This window comes from Marmota flaviventris, chromosome 7 (genome assembly GCF_047511675.1).
Source record: "Marmota flaviventris isolate mMarFla1 chromosome 7, mMarFla1.hap1, whole genome shotgun sequence".
Taxonomy (NCBI): domain Eukaryota; kingdom Metazoa; phylum Chordata; class Mammalia; order Rodentia; family Sciuridae; genus Marmota; species Marmota flaviventris.
This window is the reverse complement of record NC_092504.1, coordinates 57,773,883-57,793,807: the sequence shown is the minus strand read 5'-3', so window position 1 is coordinate 57,793,807 and position 19,925 is coordinate 57,773,883. Positions and strand designations below refer to the sequence as shown.

General features: G+C 35.7%; 1 protein-coding gene across 1 annotated transcript; it reads right to left on the bottom strand.

Annotated features, from left to right (window-relative positions):
- Positions 1-506: 506 nt before the first annotated feature.
- Positions 507-18,962, bottom strand: Afp (alpha fetoprotein). Its single transcript, XM_027950901.2, has 15 exons — positions 18,878-18,962; positions 17,811-17,862; positions 16,742-16,874; positions 14,578-14,786; positions 12,943-13,075; positions 11,944-12,041; positions 10,289-10,418; positions 7,899-8,113; positions 6,191-6,323; positions 5,380-5,477; positions 4,707-4,845; positions 2,896-3,119; positions 1,637-1,769; positions 890-944; positions 507-555 (listed from the first exon to the last, which is right to left on the bottom strand). The coding sequence occupies exons 1-14, from the start codon at positions 18,960-18,962 to the stop codon at positions 900-902; spliced, it is 1,827 nt and encodes a 608-aa protein (XP_027806702.2). The 3' UTR covers positions 507-555; positions 890-899.
- Positions 18,963-19,925: the final 963 nt, after the last annotated feature.

Genomic DNA, 19,925 nt, shown 5'->3' with positions numbered 1-19,925 from the left:
ACAATAATTTCTTTTCTTGCCTCCAGATTATCCATTCTGATGTTTAGTGGTCATTTAAGAAACAATGTGCCCTGGAAGCACCAAAGAGTGTTTCAGAATTTCTCAAGTCACCAAGCTAACCTAGCCTCCAGTGTTGTAGCCATCCGAGATGGCTTTAATCTACAGCAACCAGTCCTCAGAGATTTATTTATTTATTTATTTATTGGTTGTAGTTGGACACAATACCTTAATTTTATTTATTTGTATGTGGTGCTGAAGATCGGCCTCACATGTGCTAGGCAAGCGCTCTACCTCTGAGCCACAACCCCAGCCCCCTCAGTGATTTTTTTTTAACAGAATATTTCAGACAATGATATATAAAACAAAAGAAATATCTGTAAATATTTACAAATAATCAGACTAGAAAAACAGAAATATCTGAGGATACTTTATTTGTTAGAGATATCTCACATAAAACTCTTCATCATTTTATTAATTTATAAATTTTGTCAGTTGTAATTTAAAGAAAAAATCACACCAAACAATGATGACTCAGGTTGTCTTCTTCTCCTCCCTCTGAAACATACACAAAAATATATATTAAGTACTAATTAAATGAACAGGTGTAGAAGGCAATGGTCTCTATTACCTTATGTCAGGGAAACAGCACATGAGGAAGCCTTCAGGTGGCATTCTCTGAAGGCTGTGAAGTAAACTAATTTTTTTTTGTATTAGCTGAATCACTAATTTAACATTTTAGGCGTAAATTTGTCCCAGTGTATTTTTTTAAGTAAGCTTCTAAAATTAAATTACATTTATTTTTAAGGCACTTCCTAGCATCTCTCTCACATTGGGTGGATATTTGGGTAGAATCAACATTATACTTAGCCTTATCGTGATTCTTTGTTACCTGAAGGAATTTAAACTCCCAAAGCAGCACGAGTTTTTGAAATCAGTTTTTGACCCTGTAAATTAATAACAAATAAAAACAATCAGAAAAAGTAATGGATGACCATGACAGTCCTACGGGTCACTCTGTAGAATCTGGAGCGAATTCACAGGTATGTATATTAGTCAATTGAGAAATTAAGGAGTTAAAGAAATACAACTCTAAGGTCAACAAGCTGGGACAGTAGAAGCCAGAGAGGGAAAAAATGTGTAGTCAACTACAAATTCAGCTAAAATTACTAAGCAGTTGGTTTAAGACAATTCTTAGTGACTGCTCTGTTGTTATACAAAGGCATGCTCCTTAATGAGTTCAAAACACTTTTTAATTCTCTCAATATCCTGTTTGCGCAATTAATTTGTTAGATCTTTTAAATCCATTTAACAATATTGATAAATTTTAGGCCAAAAACCATTTAAATTATCATCAATTACTTACAGAGTCACTTACTAGTTTTTTCTACTAGGAAAACAATCAAAATTGCCAATTTGCCATATAAAATTAGAATTCTTCCTAATATTTTAGTGGGGAAAATGTGGTTATTTAAAAAAAAAAAAAAAACACGAAATTCTTCAATCTATCTCTATATGAAATTTAAATTATTTTAAAATTATTATTTTAAAATTATCCATTGATAGATTATTGTTTTCCCTTTTTCACCACAGAAAACTCCACACCAAGATTTGCATGTGAAAAATGAGCTGCCCTCACCTCTTCTGCAAAGCAGACTTCCTGCTCCTGGCCCTGGCAGCATGTCTCCAAAAGGCCAGAGAAATCTGCAATGATAGCCTCAAGCTGTTCCTCTGTTATTTGTGGCTTTTGCTTCACAAGGTTAATGAGAAACCTATGGATTTAAACAACACAAAATAAGAGAGAAGTCTGTTATACACTGGTATTCTTCTAAAGCTTCCTCCTAAAGAATTGTCAAAGCTCTAGTTACCCTCAGCCCAAACCACCAGTCCATCAAACCTTCTCCAGTCTTAGCGCACACACCTGTCTAAAGCGCTCTCATCAGAAAGACTGAGGCTGGTCCCATGCCAACTTTCCACTGGTCTGGACTTTTGTAGAATATAGATCAAACACTATTTTATAATTCTGTCATACTTCTATGTAGTGAAGTATGGTCTTTTTCTTACTTGCCTAGATTATCCTTTGCTGTTCTCTCCTCTAAAGTGTGTCTTATCCATACTCAAAGGCCCAGATTTCCAGACCCTGCCACCCACCATGATCACACCTTTACTTAGCACTGGTAGCACCAATTACCCCTGTACTACTCATTTAGCAATGCTTTCCCACTGGAATTAGTGTTGCCTGGGGCAACAGGGAGAGCAGGCCAGAGGAGGCAGCGTTATTCTTCCTTGAAACATGCCTCAGACTGTGATAAAGAAAAAGAGGAAGAACAGGTTTTCCAAAGAAGGAAGACCATTTACAAAGCAAGTGAGTTTTAACATGCATGGGTGTTTGGAGAACATAAATTCTACTGACTTGCATTACCATCACCATTGCAGAACGACTCCCACAATAAACTGCAATGTGTACTTCATTTCTGAACTCCCATGCCACAAGGTTGAATCAAATATGATTATTCTCTCTCTATAAAGCATACTGTAAAAACAGACTCAATTATGTGCCTCCTGTGCTTGTAATAGAAGTAACCACACTCGCCACAAAGATACACTTTAATCTCCCTAAATAGATTGTTCATTTTTCCTTAACCCCAAAATGTATTAAATCAATAATTAAAAAGAGACAATTTTTGAAAACAGGAAATTGTGTGCCCTAATGAATTTTTACAGACCTACTTTCCAATGAGTCTGTGAGAACAGAACTATTTTGAAAGATACCATAGGTGTTTGGGGGATAATATGTTTCACTAATCAGCCCAGGAGTTGGAGAAGTGCAAGAAAAAAGTCTCAACTGCTACTTGTTATTGCTGGTCTTCTCCATTCTAGCAAAAGACAATTTCTTACTCTTGCTTCATGGTTTGCAGTGCTACCCCCTGGGGTTGGCACAGATCCTTATGGAAGATGAATTTATCAGCAGAGAATGATGGAGGAACATAGGTCTCATCTATCACCAAGCTGCTGAAGCATGGCCTCCTGTTGGCATATGAAGAATTGCAGCAATGGCCAACACCAGGGTTCACAGGATTCACTTCATGCCTGATACACAAGTGTCCAATAATAAGGTCAGCCTGGTTAAAAGAAGGAGAAAGAAAAAAGCAAGGAGTTGGGACATTAGTCACAAAGTTGGTTCAGGTTTTCAGAAAACTTTTGTGATCATTTTTAATGTCCAGTAAATTATAATTAATATTGAAGGAAAAAATTGCTATGTGTGTAGAATCATGTGTTGCCATTTTATAAAACCAGTGCTCACCAATTTGTTGGGGATGAATCTTTGGTTTTAGTGACAGATGTTACCTTATTGATATTGAAGACAGTCTTTGAGCTATTTGATATCAGCTATTTGAAACACCTCTAAAGGGGGAAAAAGTCTCATCCCTGATCCTTGAAACATACATGTTTGTTTCCTGTGTATCTCTAGTTGAGCCTTACTTTCGAGATACAGAGGATCACTTTCTGAAGATAAGAATGGTGCAAACTGAGTTCTCTGCCATCTATATCCACACATACACACAGCTAACACAAAAGAAACAGGGCCAATACCCATGTACCATGAAGGTTTTTCTAATGTGGAATCTTGCTATTTTCCACACTTCATAGACATCTTAAATGCCTAGGAAAAACTTTCAATAAATGTCAACATGCTTTGTGTATACACTATGTTTCAGGTTAATGGGATAGGAGTTACTCAGATTACATAGTTTCAGAGAGCTGTCCTATGAAGATGGTACAATTTCATTCTAAAATGTCAGATGAAAAAGCTGAATCTTAGTGACATGAGTATAGTTTCCAGAATGACACAACTAGTAAGTGGTGAAATGGGCTGGGCGTGTAGGAAAGAAGCCCCAGAACCTCCACTCCCGGATTGTTACACCACCTGGCATCCCTGCAGCTTCTCAGGGAAAAATGTGATCACTGAGTAAGGTAACAATCGCAGGAAACTCTCCTTTTGCTCCTAATCTTTGGGGACATGAAAACCAATTAATAAATAACTCCCCATGGTCAAAAAGAAGAACAAGGAAAACCTGATATATAATTTTATTCACTATTGTGACATTAAGGGAAAAATAATTTTTAAAAATTCAGTCTGTAATCATATATGACATGAGTGACTAGAAAGTAAAGATTATTGCTGTTAATAACTGGAAAGTCATTTTTACTCGTCAGAATATGGGACTTATTTACATTATTCTATACCTTATATCCCGTCAAAGGGAACAAATTGCCCCTGGTATCATTATGATTATAAGATTGTTCTACAAAAGGCAAAAACCTAAGTATGGTTCAAGTCACATGGCAAATTTTAGTCTATTGAGGGTACAGCTTTTTCTTTCTTTTGTAAATTAAAGTAAGCATTTGATGAGCAAAAAGAGGAAATATGAGGTTAGTATTCCATCTTTCCTGCACAGAAAGCTTGCCCAGACATTGTGCAGTAGCCTGGCTGCATTTTCACCAGCCCTTCTAGAAGGACTGGAGTCCTGGCCACAGGCCTACCATTTGGAGCTGGGTTCTCACACGGTCGCCAATTGCACCTCACTGAAGGAGCTTGCTAAAGCTGTCTCCACGCTGGGTTCTCCCATTTCCCCTACATGGGAATTAGAAGGCCACTTCAAGTCAGGCAACAGAAACCAGATTAAAAACTTAAAGAAAACACTCACCGCTCCCTCACCACAAGCCAGTTGCTTGTCCTCGCTGAGTTGGCAACACGTGGCTGCCGTGTTGGCCATTTTCTTGGTGAGGGCCATCAGCTCAGCTGAGGTCAGTTGAGGCACTTTCTTCACATAAGAAACGAGAAACCTGAAAGAAGCATTTTTCACCAAGTCCTGGTGAGTCCATCATGAGTTTTTGGATTCCTTGCTCCTCTCAATGACCTACTTCTGACATCAGAAGATTCGGTATTTGGACTGACTTTGAAGATGCAGCTACTCTCAACATCACTCTCTCTGTACTATCCTCCTCCCAACATGTCGCCATTAAAAGGTAAAATCTGGGCAGAAGGCTGACTTTTATTCCCAACCTCAGCGTCCCACTGATTGTAACTGATTTGTGTGTGTGTGTGTGTGTGTGTGTGTGTGTGTGATTTTAACTGTGACAAACCATGGAAGAATGAATGTCTTTAAATATTTGCAAGGTTTGAGGAAGATAAAGCCAGTTTCACAGATCAGACTTCATAGGGTCCTAAAAGGGGAAATGGGGACGGCTACCATCTCTCGAGGGAAATGAGGTAAACAGATTTTACTGACTTCCATTAGAAATAGAAACTGAAATTAGAGTAGTCTTGCATCACTAAGTAATTTTAAATCACTGAAAATACTATTTACAAAAACGTACGCATTTTGTAAGTAATATTGTCCTAATTTCTGGAAGAGGCCACAGCTTCGCTTTGCCAGTGCTTGGCTCTCCTGGGTGTATTTCTGTAATTCTTCTTCCTGAAAATACAAACATTATTGGATACATTTTTCTCTCTTCCTGGACTCTCTATATAACTGTATATAAAATTGATCAATATTTTATGCTATTATAATAGAAACCAGTCTTAGAGGTTTTTTTAAATATTAAAGGTAATAAAGTATAAATTTTAAGAATTAAAGGAAATGGACTTGGAGAGATATAGTTTAAAACTTTGTGAATCACAAAATTGATAGCAGAACTCCATCTCTGCATAAAAGTTACAGTTCTTTCTGTACAAAATTTCTGTCTTTCTGGATCTATCCAGAAATGAATATTATCTTTATTCTGTGTACCAAAGAATGTTTGGTTAACAATTTTATTCTTAAGTAAGGCACTATTTGCTGGCTATTAGTTAATAACAACTTAATGTCTATATTAATAGTTCATTGATATAACTAGCTAACTACTAGTCAATAACTAGAATATTTCAAAGAGTTTTTTCAGTGCTGGGATTTGAACCCAGGACCTGACTCAGGTACTCTACCACTAAACTTCATCCACAGCTTTTTTAAAATTTTATTTTCAGACAGGGTCTTGCTCAATTTCCCAGCCTGGCCTGTAACTTTCAATCCTCCTGCCTTAACCTCCCAAGTAGCTGGGATTACAGGTGTGCACCACATCCAGCAGATTTTTAATGGATACTCTCAATCCGTTTATATCAGGTTTTCTCTGAAATTATCAATCAACTTACCCCTTTATCCTGGCATTCAAGAGGTTTTTCAGACTGAGCACACTTCTCCAGTACCTCCTGGTATCCTTTAACAACTCTTAGAATTACTGGGACAGCAAGCTCAGGATGTCTTCTTGAATATTCATGAACAAAACTAAAATATGTGGGGAAAATATCATAAATCCTTGGAATTAAGACAAAATGAAGTCATTGCTTTCCTAATCACTCCTGTGTGATAGTGTCCATGGAAATTAAAAATCAGATAAATAAAGCTGGACATCATGATCTGAACACTGTGAATGACAATACTATGAATATAAACCATGTCCCTCAAGTTGTCCTGTAAAATGGTATTTTATTTTCTTTTGCAGCTCACGTTGGCTTTTCAATTGTGAATTTTTACCTTCATTCGTTGTGCCTGCTTTATGCTAACATTGCTTTAGGCAGAAAGGAGACAACACTGTGTAAGATAAAATGCTGGCCCTCTCCTGTGTTAGAGAGAGGCAGAATCAAGCAAACAGGAGGGAGGTCATCTATCTCAGGTAGTTATCCATCGATAAAGGGAAAGAAAGATGGAAGAGAGGAAAGGAGGTAACTCCCATAAGTGGAGAGGACACTAATTTAGCAAGGGGTCAAGAAAAGCTTCTCTGGGCAGTAATATCAGACAGAGACCTGGGTGAAGGAAGCAATACAAGTGCCCCGGGCAGGGGGGATCATTTCTGCTAAGATCCTTTTCACCTGAAGATATGCTTCTGTTAAGCAAACAATTAGCTTTAGAGATGTGTTGATGTGTAAACTTAAAGATAACTCTTGAGTTTACTAACTATACTCCCAGATTATAGGAATTGGTCATATTAAGTTCTTCCACCAATAAAATGTCAAGATGTGTCTCCCAATTCTGGTCTTAGTTCCAATTTTCATAATTTTATTTAGCAGGTCAAACAATGTGTGAATGTCTAATTTTAATGTAACAATAGTACAATATTTTCAGGGAATATTAGAAAGAAAATTGGGCCATTATTTTCATTATTGCATCAGAATCAGACTTTTAAATTTGGAAGAACCTTGAAGATCATTAAGTATAATGTCCTAAGAGTTGCACAAATGCAATCAATTCTTTAGTGTTTATAGACACATACAATAAGGGAAAATATATTTACCTGACTGCTTACTTCCCTAAAGGCAAATGTAATAAGAACACGGTCTGTGAATTCTATTACAACAAACTACCCTACTGCAGATGTATCTAAATGTGCCTTGATTTTCTAAAAATATACAACACATATTCAACAAATAACAAATAAACCTATCTATGGAGTTATATTTTTGGGAAAAGTTCTTTAAATATCCATGACAATAAAGCACATTTTTAACCATAAGTCATTCTCATTACAAAATATCTATACCTTATTCGACATTTCAATGTTGACCATTATTTGAGTAAACTATTATAATGACAATGATTCTTACTCCAAAGAAATTGATATTAAATAAAATACACTTTGTACGTAAGCCAGTTAATAACAGATGGTGAAAGCCTCACCTTTGTTAGATGCCTTTCCTTTTTCTCTAGTTATCTGCTTACATCTCTTTCAACTCAGAATATTCTAGCCAAACATCCTCACATATAAGTTTAAAAACCATCACTCTCCACTTCAACCACACAAAGCTGCCAGCCACTTAATGATCTCAACTTGTTGAGCACACATTTGCAGAGAGAGCGTGTTACCTTGCTAAGAAGATGTTTCTTTCAGCTGAAGAAAACTGGTTGAAATCTCTATCTCCTAAAAACCTGTTGAGGGTTGGAGACAGACCTTCAGGTTTGTCGTCATTTTCTGCGTGGATTATGCAATGACCTAGTTCAAGTGTGGGCAATTTGCAGCATTCTGCTATTTTGCTTGACAGAGCATCTTGTCGAGAACAAATATATGACATAATTTTTTCCTGTAGTTGGAAACACAAAACATAAGTCTTAAAGTTTTATTCTGTAAGTAGGACCTCAGAGCCAGTTCTAGGGTGAAAAGGAGGAAGGAAGGAGAAAACAGGGAGGGAGACAGAGGGAGAAGGAAATTATGGAGAACAAATTTTCCACTCCATCTTTACTAAGAAGGAAGAAGTAATGATTTTTTTTAAAACCCAGAATTGAGGAAAGAGGAAAGAATAGAGCAGAGGAAGGGAAGGAAGAAGAGAGGAAGGAAGAAGAAAGAAGACACTTTCCTTGTCTCCCATACTAAAAAGTGCTTTTGTCACTCCTATCCAGGTACACATTTGTTCAATTCTTTTTCCTATAGTTGTCAGATAAACCCTATTATTTTAGTACGAAGGCCTCAAAACAAGAGGGAAATCAAATAGCAACAAATAGTATTCAAGTTCACCTCTACACAACATTTGCTGCTGTTGTCATGAAAAGCAAAACTTTCCACTCTGTATCAGAACAATCTGTAGTGACCCACTATTCCCACCAGAGGGCAGTGCACCCAAGTGGTCAAAAAGGTCAAGCTTTCAGATACACTCCTGTCATGGGACTGAAAATTCCAGGCATTCTCAGCGGGGTCAATTAGAATCCATTCTTCAGCTTTTAAAATCTAACTTACGTATCATATGAAAATTAACTTTAAAGGAAAAGAGTCCTTATGAATTCCAGTTTTTAAATAGGTTTTAAAAGTAACTATAAAAAACAACAAAATTAGAGCTGTGGATGTAGCTCAGTGGTAGAACATTCAGCTGGTGCATGTGAGGCTCTGGATTTGATTCCTAGCACGGGAGGTGGGGAGGGAAGCTACTTAAGAAAATGAACAAAATTCCCACTTAAAAACTGAGAAAGCTGACCTCAAATAAAAATGAAATAGTTCTTGTTGATGTTCCTAGTCTGTATGTAAACTCCTCTAGATGAGAAATTCAGTGAGGTGGCAAAGTTTCCAGTTCATCCCCCCCACCTCAGCAACTCACTCCAGGACTCTGCTATGCTCAAGGGCTGTCACTCTGAGGCCTCCCCTGCACCTTGGCTGCTTGCAGATTCTAAAACTAGCTGCCATGGCAGTGGGCTGAAATGAGAATTAACTCTGCATGGTCAGCCCTCTAGAATCCAGGTTCCAGCCTGGTTTTCAGGTCATTTGAGCATCTGAGAATAGTGATTTTAAGCTTCCTCTGAGAGGAGAGTGTGTCACAGGGGACCAGAGAGGAAGACCATTGGAAATAGGCAAGACTCTTGTACAATGTCTAAGGGGTCTAGAGTTGGTCCAAATAGCCACACTGCTTTGATCACCACTGACTATATCATGCAAAAAGAATCTGTTGCTAGGGCTTTGGGTTTTGTTTAATTCTCCTAGAGCCCTTTATTCACACCTCTCTTAGGCCATGACTAGCTTTTGGCCTTGTGGAAAAATTTATTGTGTTCTTTTAGCTGTTTTCAATCATTCAACAAATTGTAATAGAATGCCTTTCACATGCCAGGCATTTTCCTATAGAGAGTAAACAAAAAACAGTCCCTGACTTCAAGGAGGTCACTGTCTTATCTCTCCTATCAGACTAGAAATTCCTGGAGGTCAATTTATGCCTTCCTAACAAGTGTCCCTCACTGTGGCTAGCCCATACAAAGTATGTAATATGTGTTGATCAAATGAAGAAATAAATTGAAGGAAAAAACAAAACACATTAAAAAGAAAGAGCTTGGGGTTGGGGCTATGGATCTGAGGTAGAGCACTCACTTAGCATGTGTGAGTCACTGTGTTCGATCCTTAGTACCACATAAAAATAAATAAATAAAATAAAGGTAATGTATCCAACTACAATTAAAAAATATTTTAAAAAATAAATAAAGAGTAAAGAGCTTGCCCCTAAAAACCCTGTATGGAGGTCTCCTGGGAGATCATATATTCTTTAGATGTAAGAAATGAATGGGTCCTTGTCTTACAAAAGGGGGCATCCCTGAAATAAAAGCCAGGATCAGAAAAGATGGCTTAAGTTTTATTAGCAAGAAGTGGGTAACATCACTTGGTCACCTAATTAGCCATATCCTGTGACCAACTGAAACCAGACAGCCTCCTCTCTTTAAGAACCAGACAAAAAAGAAAGAAAAGGGAGCAGAAATACATATTTTTAGGGAACAAGACTCCTCACCCCATCCTGCAGACACTCCAACACATTTCCTCTGCAACACTCCTCATGTATGTGGGCCACATCCAAGACCAGCTTTTGAATTTCAGTAAAATTTGCTCTGGGAAACTTTTGACTCAGCTTAGCAACAGTTCTAGGGGAAGAAGAAAGGATTTAAAAATCAATTTGGGTTAGCTATCAAAATGATGTAGTATTCAGAGAGTATCAGTAATGGTAAAACTCAGAGGAAGAACAGAAACATGTTGTTTCAAAAGAAAAGGAAGCACTTCTTATGTCTTGTCAAGTCCTGCTCAGTCTTTCAAGGCAGTAGCTCTGTACATGGCAACCTGGCCCCCAAAATTATTTGGAAATTGAGATTTTTTTTTTTGGAGATTGGGGTACCAGGGATTGAACTCAGGAAACTCAACCACTGAGCTATATCCCCAGCCCTATTTTGTACTTTCTTTAGAGACAAGATCTCACTGAGTTGCTTAGCACCTCACCATTGCTGAGGCTGGCTTTGAACTCACAATCCACCAGCCTCAGCCTCTTGAGCCACTGGGGTTACAGGCATGTGTCACCACACCTGGTATGAATTTTATGTTTTTACTGCTCGTCCCCAATAGCATGCATCTGGGATCATTTTAGGGAGTAGATAGAAATATTAAAAAGGCTAAACAATTAAGAAATGGAAAATTCTATGACAATGATAATCATTTTTCACTTTGAGTTAAAAAAAAAAAAACACTTCTGAGAATCCAGGGAGGTGTGCATATGTGCAAATCAAACAAATGGAAGAAGAAAGTGGAGCAGACTGAACATTACAGATATGTCATCATGCCAAGACTTAGCTTGGCCAGAATGGAAGTAAAAAATAAAAATTCCAGGTTCTTCTACTTGTTTCATTAAATTTTAAGAGATGAGTGTGTGAAGCCACTGCTTCTACTGATGAAGATGGATTTTCTTTATAAATTTGGAGCATTAAACTTTAATTACTTAGAGATAAATTATAGAGTCAATACACTCATATCTTAATTTCTATTTTATTACTAAGATAAATTTAAATAAAGTAGTTCATAAATCTATTTTTAAATTTCAAATAGAATTGGAAGGTAGTTAAAGGATAAATCTGACCTCTGCCAAGAAGAGATTTTAGTCAGTTTAGAACTAATGGTGTGAATATAAATTTGCATCTAGTTCTCCACTGTGTATAATATTCTCTAATATGTTATTTAATAAACAAACTCTGAATGAACATACCTATTACTCTTTACAGCAACAATTGATTTAAGAAACCTTATAGCATATTAGGAAGCATAATTAATGTAAAGAATATCTTGGTAAGCCACAAGCTTTAGATTATTCTCAGTGAAGGCTGTTGCAGAGGAGCTAGGAAGACATAATCTAATGAGGAGATACAATTTGATTGCAGGCAGTAACTTAAAGAGTATCTAGGAGACATAAATAATATAAACCTCCAGTTTCTTCTCCGAGGGTTATCTCAGCAAAACTTTTAGCAAGGAGAACCCAGTCCCAAGATCCTAGGATTCTGATCACAGTGGCCCTCATCAAATGAGACTTCACTCTTTATAATAGCAACACTCAGAAAAATGAACCTTAGTTGCAAGCTAATAATTCTACAAATCTCACCTGCATCCCTAGATAGAGCTTAAACTTACATGGCTTGGAAGATGAGGGGTTCGAAAGTTCTCTTTACTGCACACACATGTTGATTTAACAAGCTGCTTTCTTTTAATTCTTTTGTAATCGATGCTGTCTAAGGTGGAAAAGTATAAATAAGGTTGTAAGAAAGTTTGTATTTTCTTTTGTAAGTTCTAACAATTAGGAAAACAGCACATATAGATAAAACACAAGACTCTACAAATTTTTTTGCTATGAACTATAAATGCTATACAATTTTGTGAAACATTACTCCATCATTCTTTGAGATTATTCATTCTTTCTTTTAGATTAGTTGATATGTTTCTATACCAGATTGATTTATTAAAAATATCTCAAACAAAAAGATTATAATTGGGGGGATCATGAGTGAATACAGCTATAAGACTTATTTACATATAGCTTTAAGACAGATTGAAGCTTGATAATTTCTGCTCAGTTACAAAAAGTAAATTTGCCTCATAACCTGACATCGAGAATAGTAATAACTCTTAGGAAATTTTTATAGAATTTCGGGTCTCGAGTAGCTAATTGTGGATATCATTCTAGCTTTGCAAACTTGGGAAAGCTATTTGCTTTTTAAACCTAAGTTTCCCTGTTCAATTAATAACAATAATACACCTTAAATTTATTCTAAGGACTAAAAGTAATGAATATAAAGTATCCCAGTTCTCTTTGATTTTTTCTCTCTTCTCCTACTCTTCCCTTTCTCTATTTTCTTCCACATATTTCACTTCTCTCTCTTTTACATTATCATCTCTTTCTCTGGCTTTCCTTCTAGATCCCACCAAACTTAATAATAATTGTTGGCTGAGTGAATGAATGAAAACAGAAAATCCAATTTTTTTTTCTCACAAAGAATATCAGACTGCTGGAAATGCTCTGTTCTGAAAAATAAATAAGCTCTTCACTGAAAGCCTGTTTTCATTTTGAATGTTGGTTCCAATGAATCATAGCCAGACTACACATTGGCTCAGATGTCCATACAAATCAGATACCTTGGTCTGGAAACATTCAGCAGCATTTTCAGCTTTGCAGCAAAGTGGAATCATTTTGTCATAGCCAGCAGCCAGAGAGAGAATGGTGGGCGCATATAGGAAGGGGTGCCTTCTTGATATCTCATAGATGCATCTATGAAAGGAGTAGAAGGTAAAAGTTTCAAAGAGGCATAAAAATAAGACTACTTCTGCTTGGAACTGGACTCTAAAATTTGTTTACAGATTCAGGTAAATGGATAAAGTTGGAGAAGATAATGCTAAGTGAAGTTAGCCAATCCCCAGAAAACAAATGTCAAATGTTTTCTCTGATATAAGGAGGCTGATTCATAGTGGGTAAGGAGAGGGAGCATGGGAGGAATAGACGAACTCTAAGTAGGGCAGAGGGGTGGGAGGGGAAGAGGGGGGGCAGAGGGTTAGTTAGCAAGGATGGTGGTGTGATGAGCATCGTTACCCAAAGTACATATATGAAGACACGAATTGGTGTGAACATACTTTATATACAACCAGAGATATGAAAAATTGTGCTCTATATGTGTAATATGAATTGTAATGCATTCTGCTGTCATATATTTAAAAACAATAAATAAATAAATAAAAGTTTTAAAAAAGATTCAGGTAACAACAAACAACAGGAAAAACTGCAGAGGGCTTTATCTTTGCTCTGTTCTGAAAGGGAAACCAGTCATATTTTTTTCTAGATGCTGTCAGTAGAGAAACTTGGATGGGAGTGGGGGATCTATCTGATAGATAATACAAGATTCTATTATGAAAACCAGTAGGCAGAAGTGCTGACTATGATTCTTATTAAAGTGTCTTTTTCACTGTGTCTACTCAGCCAGGTTTGAGGACTCATGGCCAGGCTGCTGCTGAGCAAAGCTGAAAATTGGACCCTTTTTTTTTTTTTTCCTTGTCAGTACAAAATGGAATCATCCACCCTGACATCCTCCACAGCACAGGTAAGGGCAAGTTCTGCCTCTGGGTTCAAGCAGTAATCAGGAAAATGGATATGATAAAGAAGTAGCTACAAACTTCCCAGACTTCCACCTGGGTTCAAATATACTCAGCCCTTTGCTTTCACCTCCTAAGCTTTAATTTCTTCATTGACAAACCAGGAAAAGGAAGAAGATTGAAGAGGAAAAGGAGAAAGCAGCATCAAAGGGTGTTTATGATCCATAATCCATCTTTTATGCCAAGCCCATTTTATCCTCAGCATGCTATGTGCTCAATAAACCTTAGCCCTGTTTATGTATCTTAACTATGCCTGGATCTATGATTTTTTTTTTAATTTTCAGGCAATTTGATGAGCATAATATGCCAATATTTGGCACTGAAAGAAGTCATTTTGTGCAGTATTAATATATTCCTGAGCTATATAAATTTGAGATTAAAGGGAAAAAGGCAGATGTATCTCCAGAGACTAATGCAACAGCTTCTGGGTCCATTTTGTGGTCTGTACTGCATGTAGCATGCTGTGCTTTAAAAGTTGCACTTAAAATTGTTCTATAATTATCTGGTATAGGACTCAGCAGATACAATCCAAAGCATTATTCTTACTTCTCTACACTTCGGAGTATACCAGTAAATTGCAGAAATACTAAATTGTTTGGTACTGCTCCTTTTGGGGGTTTTCCTTACTTGTTCATGAATGTCTCCCTGTCTTCTTCATATGCTTTACAACTTGTGGCAGGTTCTGGAGCTTGGAAGGGTGGAAGGGCTGGAGCAGCCTTCTTGTGAGCAAGTAAGCAACTATGTCTTTCCTCTCCACTTCGGCTGCAGCAGTCTGAAAGTCCATACTTTTCAAAAATTTCCTTCTCATGGCAAATTTCTTCCAGAAAGGCAGACATCTATAAGAAAGCTTTTCTTTTAATAAAAGATAACTATTTTACTTAAAAATTCTCTAAAGCACATGAAATTTTTTTTCTAATAACTAAAGCCATAACTATAGATTAAGAAAATTCCCCACACAAATTCCAACACTTTTAGTTTGGATCTGACAAGATAGCTTTCTTCATTGCCTTTGGGATTAGTAATTTCTGTCCTTGAGTTATACATATGACTATTAGAAAGAGCTATTTTATTTTAAAGGGAAAAGAACCATGAAATATTTTGTCTTTCCCCACTTAATTTTAAATTCTCTGTTATTTTCTCTTTTATGTGATCAATAATTTGGCCCCAGGATATATAAGCTTTCCACATTTGTATATAAAACGTGTTTCGGAGACAATCATTTCTCACAGTCTTTTTATGACAAGACGTTGATCTAAAATCGGATTTTATTTTCAGTTAAAAATAAAAATGACTTCAAAACAAAATAAAAATTAAAGCATTTTTCATTGGTCAAAACTACAGAGTTAGCTGAAAAGTTTAAAAACCCACGTATGTCCTTATTTGGTGCTTTAATTTTACCCAATGTGGATGATGACACCAATATCTCAAAAGAAAGCCTCTAAGGAATACATGTGGTTAGTTCATCTCAGAAAACCTTTTATTTTGCTTTTAAACTGTTAATATTTAGAGAATCCTGAAAATTTTAATTAAGACTTTTAATTTCTAATCCATATTAAATAAAAGAAACCTTTAACTTCACTACAATAAATTATCAAATGGTAACATTGCCTTGAATCTCTAATTGGATATAAAGTTGAATAGGAAGTATATTTTACATAATTTATACATAAATTTATGTATACATAAATTTAAAAAGATTATCAGGACAAGTCAAAAATATAGATGCAAAACCAAGATTTTATTAATGCCGAAGTTTCAGAGTTGGAAAACACTTTATTTCTTAAAAGGGTGCCTACAGTGGTCCGGACACACTGCCTTTAGGTCACTTCAACCCTACCATGCAGAGGATTTGGGGGGCCTTTTGTTTCACAATAGGATATCTCTAATCAATATTCATTTCTATATTGAGATAAAATAAAAAGTAACTACTATTTATTGAGCATCTACACTGGGACAATTTTATACTAAAAATAAATACTCATTCCTTATCTAAAGTTTAACTTAACAGGGTCCTATGTTTTGATGCTATTATTTGTTTGCTAATGTTGGCAACCTGTTTATATGTGCTGCGTACCTCACATTTACCTGAGTGTTGGTATAGTTTAATGAATTTACTGAAGATGCTGGTTCTGGACCCATGTGTCTAATTTGAATTCTGATTTTATGGTTCCTTTAAGAATGTGACTTAACCTTTCTTGTGCTTCAGCTTCCTCAACTGGAAAATGAGACCAATCTCCTAGGATTATTATAAAGATTTGATAAATTAGTATTTGTAAGCAAAGCTGATATTCTGCCCACAGAGTCTTAGCCAGAGTCTCTTAACTCACGCACTGTACGACCATTCTGATTCATCAGTGTTATCTGTTATATCATATTTTGATTATCAGTATGTTTGTAGCACTCCCTAGAATAATGACAAGCACATTGTATATTTAATAAAAATTAACAGCTATTACTATTATTGTATCAACCTCCATGATAACTCTGAATTAGACCTAATCTTGTCCCTTGTGCTATAGATAAGAAAACTAAAGCCCTCCAAAGGAGTTAAGTAATATGCCTACAGTCACAAAGAGAATCTCTATAATCTGAACTCCTAGTCACCATGCTTTTATTGTTTGCAATAGCTACTAATTTTTTCATCTGTGCCCTTTGGCAAATCACAATTTATCTAATCCTTCTTTCACACAACACTCTTTAAATATTTAAATGCATGCCTTCTCTGTATCTTCTCTTCTGTATTCCAAATTTTGGTCCAATATCACGGTGATTTTTTTTATTATTCACTCACCTGGTTTTCTAAACATCCTGCAGGATGCTCACCGTCAGTGGGTTTCTTAATTACAGCCAATACATCATTGGCCATTTTCCTTATCTCTGTGTAAGTGGCTCCATGAACAAACTGGGCAAAAAATATGGTAGCCCTGAAACAAAAATGCATGTGAATGCTTAAAGAGCAGATTCATATCAAACACTTTTCTCAAGTATATTTGTTTGATTTTCTGTTTATTGTCTAACTTGTTTAGAGGGTGATATTTGCTTTAAAAAAGAATCTAGTCATCCAGAAGAAAGTGTCAGTCCTGTTTCTTTTTCTTTTTTTATATTTCTCCAGAAATATACATATGGCTTTTAAAAGTCAAAAATACTGGATTTCCCAAAAAAGTTGTTCCTACTTTTACAGTCACCCACTCACAGTAATGCACTCATAATTGAGGGTATCTATATTTAAAGTTTTTTGCTTTTAATTTAAGCAAAGACTTAGTCATTAGACCTCTACTTGTGTCTACTTGCCTCATGATCAAAGCCTGATCCAAGACAATGGTGCTTCTGGACTGATTCAAAGCAATGTGTGTACTTTCTGTAATCAAGCAGTGCCAGCAACACATGCCTTTAAATACCTTATTAGAAATTTTTAAAATGTGGAAAGAAGAAGAGCATCCAAGGAACAATATGCTTTCTGCAAATAACAAAAAGATGGAGTATACTACCTCCTACAACTTGCTACTAAGATTTAAATAGAATGCAGAAAAGGGAACATTATATCTATTGGTATCGATGAGAAAAGTTCCTGAATTCATACATAGTTGTCATTGATCAGAAACTAATCTTCAGTTTCTAGAATCTGATTTGGTTGGCTCCGTGGAATTCTAAGTCATCTAGAGGTTAATAGCTAAAACATTGGCCAAAGTTCTACCTTTTCAGTATCAATTTGAGAGTCAGTACAGATAACATTTCTTGAAATTGTTTAATTTGCTTTTTTAATTTAAAAATTCATAGGGCTATCCAATTTCATTTCATTACCTAACTAAAATTATCTGTGCTTTTCAGATCTAAAGGGCATTTCTATAAGAAAAACTTACAGGTCAACTAAATTCATCTCTGCAGAACATTGGGAAGAATCCAGTGTGGAAGCTGGAAAACAAAAGAAAGTCATGAAAAGTGGTGTTTTCAACTGCATCCAGGAAGAAGCAATCCTGTTACATAAATGTTTGGATTTAAATTGCAACTATATAATTTTAGAACTAAGAAGTCATTAGACATCCCCTATCTAAACATCTTAATTTTATACTTGAGAAAACTAGGAAACTAAGGAAAGAAGTTAACAAAAAAAGTTTATAGTAGACCTAACACTAAAATCTGGACCTCATGTTTTCCTATCATTTGGTTTCCCCCTAAATATGCTCTAATTGGCTTGATTTTTTTTTAAACTTGGAATTGAACACAGGGGTTCCCACCACTGAGCTACATCCCCAGTTTTTCTTTTCTTTTTTTTATTTTGAGGCAGGGTCTTGCTAAGTTGCCAGGACTATCTTCCAACTGGTCAAAGCTTGTCTTGAACTTGTGATCCTCCTGCCTCATTCTCCTGAAGTGCTGGGATTGCAGGTGTGTGCCACTGTATCCGGCCCTATTTGGCTTGAGAAGCAAATGGTTAAAAACATATTTCAGTCATCATTTTGAACATATGCCACAGTTTGTTCATTCATATCCTAGTCACAGTATTGCCTTTTCAGAAAGTCAAATAGTGATCCATTTTTCTGAATTAAGAATAATAATGTTACTTACTTTTAACAGTCTGAGGAAATGTTAGAGATGAAAGAGCCAGGATTATGGCCTGGTATACATACATATAGATTTTTTTTCAAAGTAAATATATACACCAATTAAAAATAATGTACATTTATTTTTAAATAAATGTACATTATTTAAAATGTACATTTATTTAATGAGGCATTCATTGGTCATATTAAGCACAGCTCTATGATTTTGTAAATCTCTTATAAAGTAATAAGCTTATCTTTCATTTGAATGTACTCACCAGCTAAATCTTTTTTCTCTGTGTGAATCAATAAATACATCAAGGCAAATGAATAAACACAAATTTAAGAATTTTGATCAAAGGCAAAAAGAAAGACACCAAGTATCTCACCTATTCCATATGCATTATTATGCAGTGTTCTGGATTCGGTAAAAGTTAGTAGGAAGGCTAGAAAAATCGATACCACCCACTTCATGGTTGCTGGGTATCCCATTGTTGGCAGTGGCAGAGCAGGATATTCAAAATCATCCTGAAACTCTTTTTTATATCCTCCATGGGCAATGCCTGTTAACTAGTAACCTTTTGTTAGTATATCCATTACTTTATTTCCTTAGGTTGGAAATGGGACATTTTGCCAATAATTAACAGCACAGGGATTATTTGCATTTTATGTTCAAGGACACAGACCTCTTCAGAGTGGAAAAACATTTTGCAAATTCATTCTGTTGTGAAAATATAACAAATATACTTCTCAAATGACAAAGTATTCAAACAGATGCTTTTTCCCTAAATTGCAGAAAAAGTAATCCCTTTCAAATTAAAAATGTTAATGTCATAAAGAAAAAAAACCCTAATCTTGGTATGCAACTCAACTAAATACATTATTTCTTTTAAAATATTAGTTAAAAACTTGTAAACCAGACACTGAACATATTGTTGGACCAATTCACACTCTCCATTAAAAAGTACGTTTCTTGATTATTATATATTTATTGGTTAGCTCAAAAACACTTTTCACCTGACATACATGTTGGTAAAATTTACAGCACAAACTAATAAGCCAGGTGATATACTGATTTTATTTGCTGCAAAATAATTTTGCATGGATGTCACTGGGAAATGGCCCAGCCACTCTGTTCATGTAGCAATGCCAGATGATTATGTTAATACTAATTAATAGGCACACACAAACCCTTGATTTCAAACTTTCCCTGTGTATGTTGGCTCTAAATTTTGGCTACACGTTAGAGTTATTGGAGGAACTTAAATTTCCAATGCCTAAACTGTAACCTAAACCAATTAAATCACTACATAAAAGTAAATGAATAAAATATATTGTTTCCATCTACAATAAAAAATATAAAATAAATAAATAAGTAGTGCATTTAAAAATATACATGATACTACAAGTAATTAGGGAACACATTTAAACAAATTT